Source organism: Chlamydotis macqueenii, chromosome 1, assembly GCF_036417535.1.
Source record: "Chlamydotis macqueenii isolate bChlMac1 chromosome 1, bChlMac1.mat, whole genome shotgun sequence".
NCBI classification, from domain to species: Eukaryota; Metazoa; Chordata; class Aves; order Otidiformes; family Otididae; genus Chlamydotis; species Chlamydotis macqueenii.
Window position 1 is genome coordinate 7,143,481 of NC_141556.1, and position 18,566 is coordinate 7,162,046.

General features: G+C 39.3%; 1 protein-coding gene across 2 annotated transcripts in view; it reads left to right on the top strand.

Annotated features, from left to right (window-relative positions):
- Positions 1-16,379, top strand: part of CDC123 (cell division cycle 123) — a 34,511-nt gene extending 18,132 nt beyond the window's left edge. Inside the window, exons 9-13 of one of the 2 annotated variants that reach the window (XM_086745077.1) lie at positions 2,792-2,914; positions 6,313-6,341; positions 12,027-12,155; positions 14,919-15,056; positions 15,869-16,379. In XM_086745077.1, the coding sequence (XP_086601203.1) occupies positions 2,792-2,914; positions 6,313-6,341; positions 12,027-12,155; positions 14,919-15,056; positions 15,869-15,895 (446 nt within the window). In that variant the 3' untranslated portion in view covers positions 15,896-16,379. The remainder of the gene's footprint in view (positions 1-2,791; positions 2,915-6,312; positions 6,342-12,026; positions 12,156-14,918; positions 15,057-15,868) is intronic. The other variant, XM_086745084.1, reaches the window with a different exon arrangement.
- Positions 16,380-18,566: the final 2,187 nt, after the last annotated feature.

The window sequence follows — 18,566 nt, forward strand, 5'->3', positions numbered from 1 at the left end:
TAAATGTTTTCTTCTTCTTTCTGTAATTTAAAATATGGCGTGCCACATTTCTCTTTCTGCTAGAAAGCCTGACAGCACAGCATGCTTAATGTTACAGTGGGAATATTGTTAATTCCAATTGCTAATTCAGAAACTTCACCCAGATACTGTTTTGTAAGTGACTCTCTTATATTCAGGAGCAAATTGCATTGTTGCTAGCTTGCAGAATGAGTACAGAGGCAGTTGAGTATTATGCTGATAAAACATGACCCCATGAGGATATTATATGCAGAAGGTTGAAGAGGTCAGAACGTATCTGCAGGTGTACGAGGCATCTGAGTTCATACTGTATTCAGTGTAGCTTAGTCAGAAAACCTGTTGATCTGCTACTCTGGTTCAAAAACCTAAATGTAAAACATTTCATGTGGCACTGAACAGCTAGGGTATCCACAGCATGCAAAGAGCTGGTGGGTGCATCGGGAGACCTGTGACAACTGAAGGACAGGCAGATTGTGCTACAGCGTGTATTTTAGCCAGCTCTAGGGTAAGTTTAGCTGAATTTTACTCCTCTAGATGTAATGACTATTCTCTTGACTGTAACAGGAGCTGAGTGCACATACAGGTGCTTGAATTGAGGGGTTTAATTTCAGGCTAAATACTATTCTGGAGTTTGAATTAGGTTTTGGTATGATCTACTATGGAATCTTTAAAGATGAACAGAAGTGTAAATAGCACAAGGCACGTTTGTTCTTAACAAGATTGAGCCATTCTGCCTAAACCCTTCTAATAAGGAAATGTATAGCAGTAACGTAGCAAAGCTCCAATCCAGACTTTATGGGAGGGAAGGCAGTTTTTTGCTTTAAAATAAAACCAAGTTTTCTCGTTTTGTCTGTCTCCTGTCTACATGTTCACAAGCACCGAGATGCAAGATATAAGTGGTCTGTCCAGGATTCCTTGTGATGACATGGAGTGAAGGGATATTAGCTGTTTAGTCCTGGCTTCTTCTCAGCATGGTGACGATGTGCTTGTTTTGGATGTGCCTTTTTGTACCTGTTAGAAGCTGTCAGCATTTTGTTTCTCCGTCTTGTCCCACCTCTGTGAATCATTAGGAACGTACTCCCTGTTCTTTGTTTCCTGATCTGGGTGTCCTGTGGAGCTGCACATAGATGTTTTGGGATGTGCTAATCTAGGTGCTGTCAACACATACCATTCTCATAGCCCTTTTATTTGGCTGTTCCTTCTGGTGCCTCTATGTTCATCTTCCCGTTCTCTCTCCATTCCTGACAATTGGTTTATTACAGTTCTCTGTAGCAGAGTTTATCTTGCTAATAGCAGAAATTCTCCGTTAAGCCAGTATTGCTTAATGGCTACTGATGTAACTTTTTGAAGGGGGAAGAGCTGAATCCTGTCCTGTTATGTGCTGCTGGAACACCAAAACTGCCGGAGATATGCATCACTGTAATAACCACTAAAAGATTAGAATGTAGATTTATTATAGAATATATATATCTAGTGATACTTATTTTCAAATACCTCAAAGAATTTGTACGCTGGCTAATTAAACACTCTCTATATTTCATTACTAGGCTTTGAAACCCAGTAGATCTATCTGGGTTTTTTTAGCTAGCACTCCAGCTGCATTTCTGAAGGCAGTTCCAAGATTTTTCACAGTATGTTCCCATGCTCTTAAAATTAATAAGCCTGTCAGTCAAACTAGGGAGTGATACTTGCACAGTGTAGTGAATGATTTTTCCAGTTACATATCTGCATCCCCCGAGATGCCACCATGTTTTTAGACCCAAGTTAAGCTTTGCAGTAGTATTAATAATTCAAAGTTCCACTGACACAGTAAACTTTATATGAACTTTCTAAAGAGCACATCTTTGGAGGTAGTTAGCATCGTCTTACAGTAAAACCTGTGTTTTGTATATAGTTAAAACAGCAAACTGCCATCATTGACACATCTTTTCTTGGGGGATTCTGGCTTTTTCTTCCCCTAAATAGCATGAGTCACTCATTCTGGTTTGATGGGGCAGGTCTGGAGTTGACATTTGTCCAGCAGGGTGTTGCAGTGGCTTATGTTGACATATCCTGCCTGAGAACTTATGTCACTTAAGATGCATCCAAGTGTGTAATCCTGTTGACGTCAACTTAAGTTATGGTCTTGTAAATAAACAAATGCCTGAAACTTAAGAGCTTGTGATGTAGCTGGAATGGTTTATCTAATGCCAGATATGCAAGACAGCCTTTGAGGGGGACAAATGGAAGGAATAAGGTACTAGACTGCATGCTCTCTCATTGATTTTAGGATTTAAGGTTTCACCTGTAGTGCTTTATCAAACAGGTATGCTTTATTCCATGATTAAAAAAATCGGTTAAATGGAAATCTTTATGGTACCGTAGGATCTTTGCTAATGTGCAAGCCAGATCTTTACCCTTCATGGTTCCAAATTCTGGTCCCTACATCTGATGTGCAGAACAGAAAAGGTTTTTGACCAGAGTAACCAGGAAAAGACAGGAACTAGAAACCTAAAGGTTCCTCCTGAAATTCGCTTTAAAATAGTCAGAGTGTGTACATATAAAATTATGTTCACAAAATGTGGGGCAGAACTGTTCAAGGAAAAAAGTCCTAATGGAAGTGCTTTAAGTATTGGAGAATAAAGCCAGACAGTAAGTAATTCTTAATGGTTGAAATTTGGGAGAACCCCATCTTCTGAAATATAGATAATGTGTATGAGTGATAACTGTATTTGTCTGGTTGGGTTTTTTTGCATGCCTAAAGCTCTTTGTAATAATCTGGAATTGTTGACAGCTATATCACAGAGGGACTACACTCAATACTACGATCACATCTCTAAGCAGCATGAGGAGATCTGTAGATCAATACAGGAGTTTTTCAAGAAACACATACAGTATAAATTCTTGGATGAAGACTGTAAGTACCTTAAGGCTTCAGTTAGCAAGGGGGGCATGGGGGGAGGGAAGGAGGATGTTTATGGAGAATTTTGCATACTTATTGCACACATGGTTACAAAGACTTAAAAATAGAAATGAAGGGTCTGCCTCTTTGAAGGTCTTTTGCAGGGTACTGGGAGGTTTGAAATTGAAAGGACTTGCAGGGCGAACTCCATAGAAATAAAACCTGTCCTCCTGTCCCCTTGCTGTTGCTGAGCCGGTGCTCCACAGCGCACCGAGCTGCAGTGTGCTCAAATTCCAGTTTACTGCTAGAGATAAGTGGAAAAACAGTTACTTCTCAACAAATAATGGCGTGCCCAATATTGAGTCTGTGGATATGTAGCTCTCTCTTCATAGCTATTGCTTTCACAGGGCTTGGTTCTTTTTTAACTTGGGAGAGTCTTATAGCTCTTGTGGCTGGAGCATGCAGAGCAATGTAGTTTTGAGTGACTATAAAACTGGGAACAAAAAAATCCCTGAAGGAGTAGGCTGGAGCTTCTCAGGAAAACACGATGAATGAGAGAAAGATTCTTTGAGAAGGCATAATGACTTTTTTTTTTTCTTGGAAGGCTTTCTCCCATTATACTTGTTTTTATTTAAGAAAAATTCTAAACCTAAGAAGTGAGGTAGGAAATACTTAACAAAAGGCATTTAGTAGGAAGAAGAATACTTGTTTATAAAGAAGATATCAGATGTTTTCTGCTAAATTATTGATATATTCCTTGAAGAAAGGACTTGGAAGTTTCTTTTCAAGAAGTTACATTAATTTCTGTTAGAATATTGATGCACAGAAGTTTAGCTGTTCTCAAGGACCGCTCCTTGGAGAAGACTAGTAGTCTGAAAATCAGTATACTAATTTAATAGGTCCATATCCCTAATGTTTTGAAGATCAGTCACACAGATCTGGCCAGGCCAGATTGGATGGGGCTCTGAGCAACCTGATCTGGTTGGAGATGTCCCTGCTCACTGCAGGGGGGTTGGACTAGGTGACCTTTAAAGATCCCTTCCAACTCAGACTGTTCTGTAATTCTATGATCTGACATTCTGATTACTGTCTTTTAATTTTCGTCTATACTCCAAAGTAATTTTAGCTGCTATGGAATCAACTGCTAGATAAGAATTCAGGGCACTATTTTTGGAAATTGATGCCTAGATTTAGGCTCTGAAACTGCTGTCTGGTGAAGTGAAAGGTCTGAAGTGTCATCATATATAAAGGATGTAAAATTATGCCACCTGAGTTACCTTCTGGCAAAAAGAGGTTTCAGAGTGACCTTCTGAGATGAAGGTTTGTTACCCTTTTCTTCTTAGACACTAAATGCTGATGAGGTATCCTTCTGCTGAAAAATGCCATGCAGAAAATGTATTCTGGTTTTTTGTTTTTTTTTGGGGTTTTTTTTTGTTTTTTTTTTTTTTTCTTTAACCACCTTTCATTCATCTCCAAGCTTATCCCTTAATCCACTGTGTGGTAGCATATGTGTTGTTAACAATAAAAATCTGGCTTTGCTTATTTGTTTGCTTTTAAAAGGAAAGGTATTATAGCTTTTTTTCCTGACTTCTTGTTTTGTTGGGCATTTTGATGCTGTTTGCTCTGCTTTTGCCAGTTGGTCTGGTATCATCTCCAGATGGAAGAGTTGAGTCAGAGCAGCTGAAGCATTGCAGAGTCAGAGCAGTAGAATAACAGATGGGTGAATGCTTTATAAATACTTTTAATGGTGTTAGAACCTTCTAAATACCTTTCATAACAGCCCAGTAAGAGCAGCGTTCTGGAGGTATTGATATTTACTGCTTACCCTCCATTTGGAGCAATTGCTGATAAAGTTTTACTACAGTCTCACTGGCACATGGCACTCCTGCTCTGAGGTGGTCCCTAAGAAGAGGGAGCAGTTCAGGTTTTCTTCTCTGTTCAGTGTTTGTGAATGTCCCAAACTAATCACCAGTGTGCAGTCAGTCTTAATTGGGATGTGAATTCTGCTAACCACTGTTAGCCTCAATGATTGCCACAGCTTGCTTTAAGCTGACAGGTGTCATTTTATAATAAACACAGATGTAAGTTCTCCATTAATGAAATCTGACTAATGAGAGTACATGGTACAGGCAACAAGTTCAGTTGAACAACTGGAGAAGAAACTTGCTGTGATCCTCTTCACGTTGATGACTTAGCCACCGAGGGCTTGTCTTCTAAAGAAAATCACAGCACTTAATTCCGGAGTGACGTTTTAAATTGACGTAACTGAGCTTGTGCAAAAAGCTGTGTGGATTTTTGGCCTATATGGTCACAAACAATTACATGGTTGGCTTTGGTGCTGCTGAGTTGTGGTTTACCCCTAGCCCAGCCAACTTTTGCATGCAATGTTAGATTAAGCTGCTGAGTAGCTTTACATGCGTTAATGGGATCAGTCAACATCCCTGTTATTGACAGGCAGCTTCCTGAGTAGTCGCTGGGGCTCAAGTGTTCTTCAGCCGTATCCTGAGTTTAGTTTATCCCACATGTATTGGGAAATCTCTTAGCTGAAATATTCCTTTTCTTATTAGTGAAGGAAGTGACAATACAGCATTCATCTGAGGTTTTTCTATCATCTAGCTTTTCTTTTTCTTTCTTTGTGCTAAACTGGTACAACCTCTGCATGCAGTCATGCCTGAATGCTTATCTGTCGGTTTCCCTAGCTGAATAAAAAGACAAAGATTTGTTTAACTACACAGAACAGAAGCTAATAGAAAGATGCATGTACCGTGATTCATGCTTAATTAAGTCAAGAGGAGGGACAACAATGGAGCTATGCAAGGCAGCTTTGCGTCAATCACTGGGGAGGAAAGGGTCTCTTTCAGAGTTGTTGATAATCAGTAGGTGTGCTGTATCTGCTCTGGGTTACATTAAACAGCCATTTCACTGCCACCTCCTCCTCAGCACGCCCACCCACCCCTGTGTTCCTGCCACCCCTTTGTCTTGTTATCTGCTGAAGTCCTAATCTCCCTCAAGCAGGAACTTTCTCGTATCAAATGTGTGTGCAGTGTCTAGTACGGTGGAGTCTTGATCCTTCCTTGGAATTTCTCCATTCTGCTGTATACCAAACAGCAGTAATGTTGAAGATAAGCTTCTCTCTGGACTAAGAGTTTATCAAATGTTCTTCACTGGGGGGAAAAACCAACAGAGGAAACCAGCATTAAATAGAAGAACCCAGCAGCCGATCTCTCAGTGCATTAACAGTAGTTCTTGAAGTGTTTCAACTCCCCCTTGCAAATAAGCCTAATTCTAGCTTGCATTTCTTTAGACATGTTGACTTTGCAGATTATGCAGTGTACACAAGTCTCTACTCTGATTTAGACATCTTTGGAATTATGTATCTACTAAGACTAACTTTTTTTTTTCCTCCTTTTCAGTTGTTTTTGATGTGTACAGAGACAGCAGGGTAAGTGAACAATAGGTTGTATATAATTATTTCTTCTGTGGCAATTCTTCCCAAAATACTACAGAAATGAAGCAAATAATAGCTTCATCTTCCTAGAAGTGATCCTGGCAACAAACAAACAACAAACTACTTGATGTTATCATTCTGTTCCCCAGGTCCTTTTTCCATGTTAGACACTGTCTACAATAGGAGAACAATAGCATTAGGGCTGTAAATATGTCTGTGTGGTGTGGTTTAACCCCAGCTGGCAACTAAGTACCACACAGCTGCTTGCTCCCCCTTCCCCTCCCTGAGGCGGCGTGGAATAAGGGAGAGAATCAGAAAGAAAGGAAAACTCATGTGTTGAGGTAAAGACAGTTTACTAGGATAGCAAAGGAAGATATATATAGATATAGATATTAAAAAAATATATAGATATAGATATAAAATATATATAGATATAAAAGATATAAATTAGTAATAGTAAAACAATATATGGATAATAAAATATACAAAACGAACGATGCATAACTTCTCACCACCTGATGACTGATACAGCCCATCCTGAGCAGCGATCACAGAATGGAACCGAGAGTGATCTCGGAATGATCCTGAGAGAGAGAGCTGCCCACCAGCTATCCCCACTTATATACAGAGCCTCGTGTCCATGGTATGGAATGCTTCCACCAGCCAGTTTGGGTCTGTACTGGCTATACCCCTCCCAGCTTTTTGCACCTGAACATTAGCAGCTCCTGGGAAGCTCCAAGGAAGAGTCCTTGATCTCTTAGCAACAACCAATAACATCAGTGTATTATCAACATACCAAATCCCATACTAAATCCACAACACAGCAGCTACTGGGAAGAAAATTAGTTCCATCCCAGCTGAAATCAGGATGCTGTGCCAGTGATGTAGTTATTTAGCAAGTATCTTCCAGAGAAAGAGCCTGTGTTAAAGCACATAACTTTGGCTTCAGCTGCAATTCTGTCAGTTCTATGAGTCTACTGAAGGCAATTTAGTTTTCTTCTAAGATAGGTACTTAAATCAATATGCAACATCGCTAAATAGCTTTAGTGAAGCACTGCTTATTGCTACGATTCCCTCTGCACAGTGCTTACTCTGGGTGCTTTTGACAGAAGTGTATCTGAACATTTAGCCAGAATGGCTGGGATATTGCAAAAAATAAAGCAGGGATGATAAAAGCTCACTAAAAAAAATTTGGGGGATTCTTACTATTTTTTTCCTCCAAAAATCATCTGAATCTCAGCTGTCAATATTTTCACCTCTCTTAGTGTCAAAGAGAAGTAGGTCAGATGAATTGTGCTCGAAAGGCACGCATGTATTGTTTTAAAAGCAATCACAACCAAAAATGCATTGTCTTAAATATCAGAACCTGATTTTGGGAATCACATTAGTGCATGAGAAGTCTTTGTTTTAACTTAAATTTCTTTCCAAATACTAAACCAGAAATGAAAAAAAATGGCCATATACTTTTTGCTATGTACATTTGAGTCTCACTGACTTGTTTACGGTTATGGGACTGGAGAAGGTCTGTCTTTGAGTTGAGTTGGGAGTATTAGTAGTATTAGCAGTAAGTCCTGATTCTGAATTTGAGCGTTGCTGAAGTATTTTGTAATTGTGTAATAGCAAATCACGTCATGGTTTGCAAAACAGAAACTAAACAGGAATGTGTGTCATGTGGAAAACAGCTGTTGTACTGTTACTGAGCACAGCCTTTAATGTAGGTACCTAAAATCAGGCTACGGGCTAAAACCAGCCGTGCTGAATGCTAATGAAAACTGCCTGCCCAGGCTCAGATCATCAGACTTGAGGATGCTGTCAGGCAAAATGAAGAGTAACACTTCAGCATTGAACCAGGTTCTGCCTTTGGGTACTCTGCCTTGCAGCTGAGGCGTGAAGACAAATTATTTAAGTAAAAGGTGTCAGCCTGTGTGATCTCAAATAAGCAGCATTTCTTCATCTGTCAAGATAAAATATATCTGTTTGTAGATATCTCTCGGTGCCTTCTGCCCTCAGGTCTTGTAAACTGCCAGATAGCCCTTTGTGTGTCAGATCCTCCTCCTTTCACACATACTTTTGTGGTTTGCAACTGTATTATTCATTGCTCCCTTTGTGTGAGAGTTATAGGCAGCAAAAGAATATTGAGCGTTGCCGAGCTTGATTCATTTCCAGAGCCTGTTCTCCTCATCGGGCTGGTTGCACGGCAACCTCACCTACAGAATGAAAGAAATGTCCAGTGTCTGCTTATTTTAAATTCTTTCAGCTCTAAATATTCAGCTTGTTCTTTGATATGGTTGTGAATGAGAGCAACCCCCCTCCCCATGCTTGCTGTAGTTACTTAAGGGACTGTGTGGAGTAGACTGCCACAGGTCCTGCTCGTTGAGTTGGAGGGTGGCACAGAAGCAGCGATGGCCTGGTTGAGAACAAGCTTTGATGTGTCTGCCTTTCCTGTTACGCTCTCTTCACTGAGCTCATCTGAGCTACCGCCTGACTTTACAGATAAATCGTCCTTTAAGGAAAAAATACTGCCGTACACTCTTCCAAGCTGGATGATCTGGAGACATAGTCCTGAAGAGGTTATGTTGCAGGACTGGTAGCCTGTTTCCATTTGGATCCACTTTTTTTTTTTTTTTTTTTTCCCCTACTAGGAGAAAAAAATCATTGTCCAACAGCTGACAAGCCTGAGAATCAGCTCTGCTGTTGCTCTTTGTGTCCCAGATGTTAACAACTTGTAACCATGTTGAAGACTGGTCACTGTGGTTAAGACAAATGCAGTGAGTGTCTCCAGACCACTGCTAGCTCACAGCTGCTTTTATTGACATACAAACTAGAGCTTGTGAGCATTGTCACTGTGTGTGAAGGTGCAGCTGGAGTCAGGGAGATGTAACAGTTCAGTTTGCATTTTATCTATCTCTTAACTTCCTTTAAACAGCCTTTGTCATAGGCACTTCCTTTCAGCAGCATGTTGCTTAACACTTTAGTAAAACAAAGCGTGAAGCTGACATGATATGGTAAATCTATTGGTTCCTGTTTTAGGATGAAGAAAAAAAAAATCTTATGTAATACAGGCTGGTGGTTTTGTTTTGGTTTTTTTTTTTTTTTTTTTTCCCTCCAGATATACACAACTTTGCTTTCCTGGCTTGTGCATTTCTGCGCTCTCATATGACAAAGATTACTAATACCAGAAGATTGCACATAAATAGGTTTACTACTGCTCTTCAGAAACACAGTGCAAGTCATCTTAAACTGCATTTAAATCATGACATAGCGTGGAAGACTTGAAAGAGCATTTAATCTTAAGAAAAGACAGTTTGGTTACTGACCCAGAATTATATACACTCCCTTTAATGAGCCCTGAAAAGGGATATTTAGTTTGTTTTGCCACTTCTCATCAACTTGCTGCTACCAAAGCTCAGTGCAGATTTAAGACAGTCTTAAGGAAACCGTTGGTGTTGTCGATGGCGTATTGCTGTCTGCAGGGAGGAAGAAATACTGCTGGGTGCTCACAAAAACCAGGTGTTGCCTTCAGTAGTCTCAAAACCAATTTTCAGTTTTTTCCAGGGTACATTTTTTCTCTAGCGAAATGATCTCGAGTTCCTATGAAAAAACTGAGTTTCCTGTATTTGGGGTGAGAAGGAGTCTCTGTGAAAGTCTTTCCTAGGGAAGTCCTTTATTAAGTGTAAACATTTCTGATGCAAGGAAAGATTCTTTGAACTGCTCAGTGAACTTTGCCAGACATTGCTTCTGTCTGTGATTAAATTGATTCATTAGCTTGTTTTTCTGGTGTGATAGAATAACTCAAAAATTACAGATTCCTCCTGCTGCCTTGGAGCTAACAAGGTATCCCCATTAGCAAATGGGGATAAAACTTCACTTATAATGAGAATTTGCAACTGCTTTTTGAAGAGGAGCAGAGATGGAGAATGATAGCAGAGCTTGGCCCTGTTTGCTCTCTGCACTGGTGGTGTCAATGTTGGTGTGGACATGTTGTGACTTAGCCATGCAGGTGTGTACTTTATCACCCTTCCAAAACAAGAAACCACTCAGGTCTGTGTCCCTGCAATTCTCAGTTTCTTTTGTAGCTATCTGGTTTCTGTACTACTGTTGCGGTGCATTGGCTTCTTAAAATTTGCTCTGTGAGAGCTGTGCCCCGTGAATCTGCCCTGAGAGCAAGAAACCTGTGAAAGCCTGCGTGCAACCACACGCTCACTGGTCGGCTTGCTGGCTCAGTTCCAGTTTACAAGTAATATCACTGGTTTCATTTGTGCTGGGACTCCCCCCACCTATGGGTGGTGACGGACCAGTTCAGTTCTCTGTTGTATGGGTTTCCATGCACTTCCCTGTTCTCTAGTATGGTGGTGCCTGTGGAGGTGGTTAGGCAGTGTGGGTGGGAGAGGAAGTCTCCACGTTACTCTGTGACTGAAGGCTTCAAAAGCATCTTTATGAGTTAGAGACCAGATGGCTGTAGTGTAAATCATTGAAGATATTGATTGTTTGTATCAAGATAGGAAGGATCTTTTAAAGAAAGAAGATCCTTCAGGAATGAAGGAAAGAGAGAGAAAAAGCTAAGTAAGTTTTTAGTAGCTACACAGTCTTCAGATTTGGTTTCCGATTCTAATTGATCTTTAAGAAACACAGTAAAGCCCTTCAGTCTTCTTTATGTTACAACAACCTTTTTCTTTCCATGTTTGATAGATCTGATTTCTTCCAGATGTAATACTTGTTTTACAAATTCTTACTACAAGTAGTACTCATATTTTATTATAATTTATTATAATGTTTTGTTTTATTATAATAGACGACACTGTCTTGGGTAAGAAAAGATGGCCTTGTGCTAGGAGTTGTATCTTGAGATGACTTAAAGAATGCAAACTATTTCTTATTCCTCTGCAGACATCTCTTACCTTTAATAAGACACGTTAGTCTCTCTGCTTTCATTTTTCACTTGTAAAACGGGCACGTTGTTATGCATACTACCAGAACTGCTTGAAACAAAAATATATTAAAGATAAGCCAGGAAAAGCTAGCCTGGACTACTAGTAATGGCTATATTAAAAATGCCTTTAACTTATTCTTTATTTATCTCTATCTGTGCAGCACCTTTTGGCTTTCATGATCTCCCCTAGCATTTTGCAGACCCTGCTGTGTTTTTTAAGTCCCTTCTGAGACCAAGAACAACAATCTTTGTAGACTGCTGATTATACAGCTGTGCTGAGGTGGCTTTTGATAGAAATCAAAATCCTTGTTTGGGTTTTCTTGTGTTTTGTTTGTTTGGTGGTTTTTTTTGTTTTTGTTTTTTTTTTTTCTTACTTCCCACCCCACCTCCTCTATTCTGTGTTCATGCTGTGTAGGGAACTTGAGGAATAGACAGAACTTCTGTGGTCTCATCTGAAAGCACCTTGCACAGAACTGAATTCAGTTTATTTGAGCTCTGTCTGATCTTCTGTTTGGAAAAAGTAAATAAAATAAATTAGTAAGTCATAGCTTGCTATGTTTTGAAACTATGTCTAATGTAACGAATGTTAGAATATTTTAAGTGCTTAAAGCCAGATAATTTCAATTTTGACATCTTTTTGTCTAAACACCAAGCATACTACAATAATATAGGTATGTATATATATGCTGATTTTTTTTTTTTCTTTAAATTCTGTGGCTTGTTTTGATTCTTCTGTTGTTCCATTCCAGGGTAAGATTTGGTTAATAGATTTTAACCCATTTGGTGAAGTAACAGACTCATTGCTGTTTACGTGGGAAGAACTGACCTCTGGGAAAAACTTGAAAGGAGACCAAGGTGAAGGAGAAGCAACAGAACAGGTACAGCCCTGTGGTGAGGGAGGCTGGCTAACAAATCCAACAGGCATTATGGCCTTTTTTTTTTTTTTTTTTTTGTTCTTTCTTTGTTATCATCAAATTATGATGCAAATACCACTGAAGTAAATGGATGTCCTCAGCTCATGAAACATAAACTCTTTGTAAGAAGAATCTACCTTTTTAGGCGGTAGTTAATCTCAACAAGTATCACATGCTAGTTTTAGATGCCTGCAATGGAATTTTTAGTTCAAACAGCACAAGCTCACATTGCAGCTTTGACCACATTGCAAAGAAGATGCCCTGAAACTTGCTTTTATGCAGTTTTCATGCTTTCTTTTCAATTTCTCTTAAAATCTGTTACTTTTCCATTTGATCACTTGAAGTTCTGCTTTGTTCCTGATATCTGTCATACAGTTTCCCAGAGCTCCATATTTATGTTTGAGGGAGGCAAAAAGAAGCTTAATTTCTATCTCTTCCTCATATTGAATACCCTCAGGGAAGCCTTGTCCTCTGGTTGAACTCCCTAAACTTGCAGAGCAGGGCTTTTCTATCCCACTTCCAAGCTGCATTAGCTATGTGAAAACAAATAACTTCTCATTAATACAGAGAGAGAGGAATAGTCTTTATTTATTTGTACTCCAGCTTTTTTCTCACTGCGTGCTTGAGACTGAGTCCTCGCGTCTTAACGAGTCCTTGGGCAGCTGGATAGAAGACAGAAAGCAGCACGTTGCTTGATCTTGAGAAACATTGGGTAGTTCTCTGAGGAGAGATGGCTTGTCAGATAGTGTGGGCTTTTCTTTATTTTCTAGCTGTTAAACTGCATTGGAGGTAACTGGAATGACATGCTTTGTTGAGCTGATATTAACATATGAGCTTTACTTTAGTTCTGTTGCTGTTTTCATAACACATCGAAAGGGAAATACATCACTGCAGGCTGTCGTTCATGCCATTTTCTCTTAGTCTCACCATGTGGCTGTTGCTCTCTGAAAACCCATTCAATGAACCTTCCTGTTGAAAGCTATGTCACCTTTGTTAAAACATACTCCCAATTCTTGAGCTGCGTGTGGGACACCTGAATTTTGTTTTGAGGGTTTCTTTTTCTCAGTGCCAGGTGCTTCACACAGTTTTCTCTGGTGTAAGCATGGCTGAAAAGCAGAATGACTTGTCTTCATGGTTCAGCTTACATCTGATTGCAGAATCTGGTGTAAAATTACTGAACTTATTTAAAGTGAAGCTGCTTGTTGCCATACAGTGGGCAATTGTGTTGCATGTTGGTGTGTTGAACTGAAAATTATGTCATGTTACCCAAAACCTGCTGCTACAATTGAGCACTTAGAGATTGTGTGAGGGATTTCAGTGATGGTCCGTGTAGGGCCACTGTGGGAAATTACAAGCTTAAGAGTGCAGATTGTGGAGTACCACAGTGTCCCAACTACGGACCACGCGGTGGCATGCGCGAGGGATTTCAGTGATGGTCCGTGTAGGGCGGCTGTGGGAAATTGCAAGCTGCACACACCTGTGGGAATGTGACCTTGGAGAGGGGAGCTAGGAGGGTTGTTATCTCAGAGAGGGGAGCTAGGAGGGTTGTTACTGAGCAGGATGGTGCTGCTGTTCGGGAACCGCTGTTAGCCAGCAGGGCATGTACTTGGCAGCCTTGCTGCAGGCGCTGGCCGTGTGTGCACCAACACCTGGTCAGTACTCTGCCACTGAGCCTGCTGAGGGGATAAACAGAGGCGGCTCAGAGTGGAGAGAGTGAGAAAGGACCCAGAGCACGCTCTACGAACAACAGGGGATGCCCTGAAGGTGCTGCGCCTGCCTCCCTTCTCTGCTCTGACCCTGCTGATCATCATCCTCCTGCTTGGCGGTGTCTCTGGCTTGGGTTGGTAAGACTTTCACAAAGGGAAAACAATATGCTAGTAACTGCTTGTGCTAGGAGCTGTAACGGCTTATGCAAGGCTATAATAGAGCAATAAATACTGTTGTGCTTTTAAATATCGTATGCTGGGTGAACTTTGTGCATAGGAATCCTACAAACCGGTTACAGAGATATTTTGGGATATTTTGTAGAGATATTTTTTCCTTCAGTAATTAAATGTGGGAATGTAGTCACGGACCCCTGCTGCATGCTAAGCGAAAATCATTTATTGTTACAGCTTATGTGCTTATATACCCTCCGATCGCCCAGCCACCACCAGGTGTCCTTTATCTTGTTTTCCTTCTCTTGGAAAGTCCCTTGTTTCTCATTCCCATGGCTTCTTTTTTCTCATTCTCATGGCTTCTGATACTCATTGTCCCCAACAAGTAAATTGGTTGGAAAGCTTAGATCATCATTTCAGTAAGGTTATATTTGCAAAATGGGTTTAAACAAGGAACCTGTGAAGACAAGTTTAGGGATTCCATCGTAAAGATTTTGGTTTTCTTTATATTTATGTAGATACTATTTCCTGAATTTCCTTGTAGCTCCATTATTACAGCACTGTTATAAGTGTATGTATATTAAATGCATTAATTGATACATTGTAGAAACTTTAAAGTGAGAGAATGAATGCCTTTATTTGAATGTTATTAACGTTTTAACTTTTGCTCTTAAGTGGCAGAGTTTTCAATAGGAAAACTATGATTTTTAGAAGGCACAGGTTTAGTTGAATGAATGCCAAATAAACTCAATGCCAAAGTGACTTACACAGTCTTACAGAGGAGTTCAAGAAACATTGCTGTCTTTATTCACGTACGCTGTTCTTGTCTTGTCCAATATCTTTTCCAAAGGACTACCCAGTTTTCCGCTGTACGAACAGTGAAGTTACTGTCCAGCCTAGTCCATACCTGAGTTACCGACTACCGAAAGATTTTGTGGACCTTTCTACAGGAGAGGATGTTCACAAATTAATTGACTTTCTTAAACTGGTAAGAAGTAGTGAAAAAAATTTCTGACCTTCTATCTTTGTGAAATGGGAACATCAGGTGCCTGGAATTGTGCTTTTTTAATTGACATAGTTTACATAATTACAGAAAAAGTAATGTGTGAAGCCATAATACAGTATATTGTTTGGTAGAATTAATTTTTTTTTTAAGTGATGAAGAACAAGCTTTCATGATTATCTCACTTAAGTTAGTTAATTTTATCTTTATGAGAAGCAATGAATGTAGTTTGACAAATCTTGCTGAAGGACGTAGCTGTTTTTTTTTCTTATTTAAATGTAAATACAAATGTAGTATAAATGGAAATGTATTTTTTTGAATAACTGAAGCTAATAGTTTTAAGAACTTCTTTAAAAGTTACAAGATAAGTATATTAGGAAAAAAATTTCAAACTCTTGTTCCTTTTTCAATACCATGTCTTTATTCCTTTGAACAGTGACATGAAAACATGATATCTTTGTAAGCTGGGAAGGGAGAGCAGGTTGCCTTGATCTTGACCACTGGCTTCTGCCACCACTGTTGTGTTTTCTGGTTCCTGTGTATTCTGTTAGTTAATGTATGCAGCAAATCTTGTTCTTTACTGGAAGTAAGATCCTATAGTTTGGTATGAGGGAGAGGGCTGATATTGCACTGCTCTGTTTGCTGGAAACATTCTCTCTTACCATTCAGAAAATGGCCTAGAAATGCAGTCATTGCCTAATATCTGTTGTATCTGGAAACACTTGTCATGATTTATTAGTGCTCTTACTTCAGATAACTGTGTCCTAACGTTATGAACTCTCCTGTTCTGTTGACAGAAAAGAAATCAGCAAGATGATGACTGAGATATCAAGAAGCATTACATTGAATTGCAAACCAGAAATGTGGCAAAAGCTGTATTTAGTGTAACTATTAAGCTATTGATTTAAAGAAAAAACCTGCTTTTTATAGTCGAGGAAAGAACTGAAGAGCTGTTCATACTATGTGTCTGTTGGTTTATATAAAAATGTGGAAAAACTTTTTCAGGGAAACATGAAAGATCAGGATGAGTTCTTACTGGATTCCAGGTTAAATGCAATTCTACCGTGGTGCAAGCAAGCAACAATCTGAGTGCAACCGGACAACTGCTTTCCCATTGCATAATGTGAAGATTGATGCCATTGAAGTATGCTGTCAGACTCTTCAGTGATAAATATTACAATGTTTAATGCTTAAAACATCAAGCATTCTCTGAATTTAGGCACAGTCTTGCTTAAAATATAACATAGTCACAAGGAAAGAAAGGAATGTATGTTTTTTCTGTAATAACCTATTAAAATTGTAAATGGACTTTGTTTTGGGAGCACTTCTCATCTTTCCTTTATGTTAAAAAAAAATGGAGAAAGGAATTTTTTTCTTGTTTTTCCTCTGTTATGAGGGCTAATACTTCATTTCAGAGAACAACTATAGCTATAGCAGACTACTTAAGGTTTGAAAAGTTTGCATGTCAGGAATTTAAAATTCTGAATGCATTTCAAATAAGTAGTATTTTCATAGTAGCTAAAGCTATGAAATTTGTTAAACTTCACCAAATTTCATTTCTTTTTCCTAGTGAAGCTTTCTTGAAACTTGTTTTTTAACATGATGACATAGTAGGCATCATCTGTGGCTTTAATATAAATAGTTAAACATAACATCAGTCTGTAATTTTCTGTCTTGTTTCTTTTGTATCACATCTCTGAGTTTCTTAAGAAAATGATTACTCTTTCAGCTCTTAAAATTCTGTATTCATTTGGTACTTTTTCATGGTTTTTTGTATAAAAGGAAGCTTGGCTAAATTTGGGGAAACAAGCTCTTGTTGCCTATTGCTGTTACTTGGGAGGTGGGGGGAGGACAGTTGCAGACAAAGAACCAACAGACTTTTGGATATGGGTGTTTGCCTGGCATCAGTAATTTGTTGCCAGTGTGGCCAATTCAATTTGAAATGCAGGGACATTTGAAGGTGCTCGTAGCCCCTGGAAATTGGTTCCTATTTCAAAGCAGTTATGTGGTACTTTGTGTATGTGTATAAAGCTGTTCAGGTTTCTTTGCCTTGCTTTTGCTGTCAAATTGATGTGGTGCTCGGTTGCAATGTGTTCTTAGTTGTTAATCTGAGCTTAGATGTTAAGTTATTTCTTATTGTCTTTATTTACCTTCAGTTTTGAATGAATGCTTCCTCTAGTTAAAGATTAGGCGGATTAAGAATGCAGTTCTACCAAATGCATTGATGAAACATCACAGATTAAAGCTCCTGGAGTCTGCCTGACTCTTGAAGTGGTGAAATCTCCTCAATACCTTCTTGTACAGAAATTAGGTGATTGTTAACTCGGGGTTGGGCTATACCTAATCTTGCTTTGCTGCAGGACTTTGGGTGAGTTTTTCTCACCCTTATCAGAGGGATTATTTGATTACAAATGTCTCTAAATCAGGTAGGAGCTTGAAAATGTAAAAAATCGACAAAGCTTTCCTTTTTCTTTTAAAGTTTCTAGCCGTACCTTAAACTATTTTGATGATCTAACCACAATTCCTTTTCACACATAATGCGCTAGAATTTCCAGGAGATTCATAAATGCTTCTGAACTACAGATTATTGTCTTGATTTAAAATGGTAAGATGGTTTCCTGCATCTTTTTTGTGGACTCTACTAATTAATTTACCGTTGTCACAGCTTTCTGTGCTGGTTATTCACCAGAACAACACAGTGTTGGGACCAGTTTAATGGGACCCTGTGCACTCTAGAGTGTCCCTTTAGGTGAATAGGCTGGAGTGGTAGCCTTTTAACAATTCTCTGATTCTTGACTTTGTTATTTATCCTGAAAAGGGCATCCCCAAGTGACCGAATGAACTGACTATAATCAGTGCAGAGCTCTTAGACTTGCTGGCAGCTTTCATACATTTGCAAAAACGGCAGTCTTCTGTGGCTGCTCTGCATTTATGCTTGAACTCTTCAGGGACAAATTACAGTGGATTGGACACTGGCCCAGCAGCTGGCTCTGTAAAAGACTTTGCTTGTTGCTAGCCTGTGCTGGTCCTGTAGTTAAAGGACCACCACAACATGCCGTGCTGCTCCTGTCTCCTACCCAGTGCCCTCTGGCGCAGCTTACCCCTCTGTCCCTCATTGGTTTCAGCAGTTAAGTTTAACATACTCAAAAGACTTCTCTTTTTATGGTTGTATGGTAAGTGAATTCAGAATTTATTTTTTTCCCCCTGTGATTTGCTAATAGATGACCCATCTGAATTAATGAGCTGCTTAGCCAAGCTATCAAATGCTGATAACTAACTTTATTTTGGAGTTGCAGGAACTTAATGCCACTTCCTCTGGGCTTCGTCTTAATGAAGAATCATGAAAGGCAGCAGAGCAGAAATACTAGTCCCATGTTTGGGTCCTGATACAGAAAGAGTCTTCACTATAGAAATCTGTTCTACATAATCAGATTCCCCCAAATAGCATATTCTTGTAATTTAAATGCATACATAATTTTTAATTTGTTTCTTTCT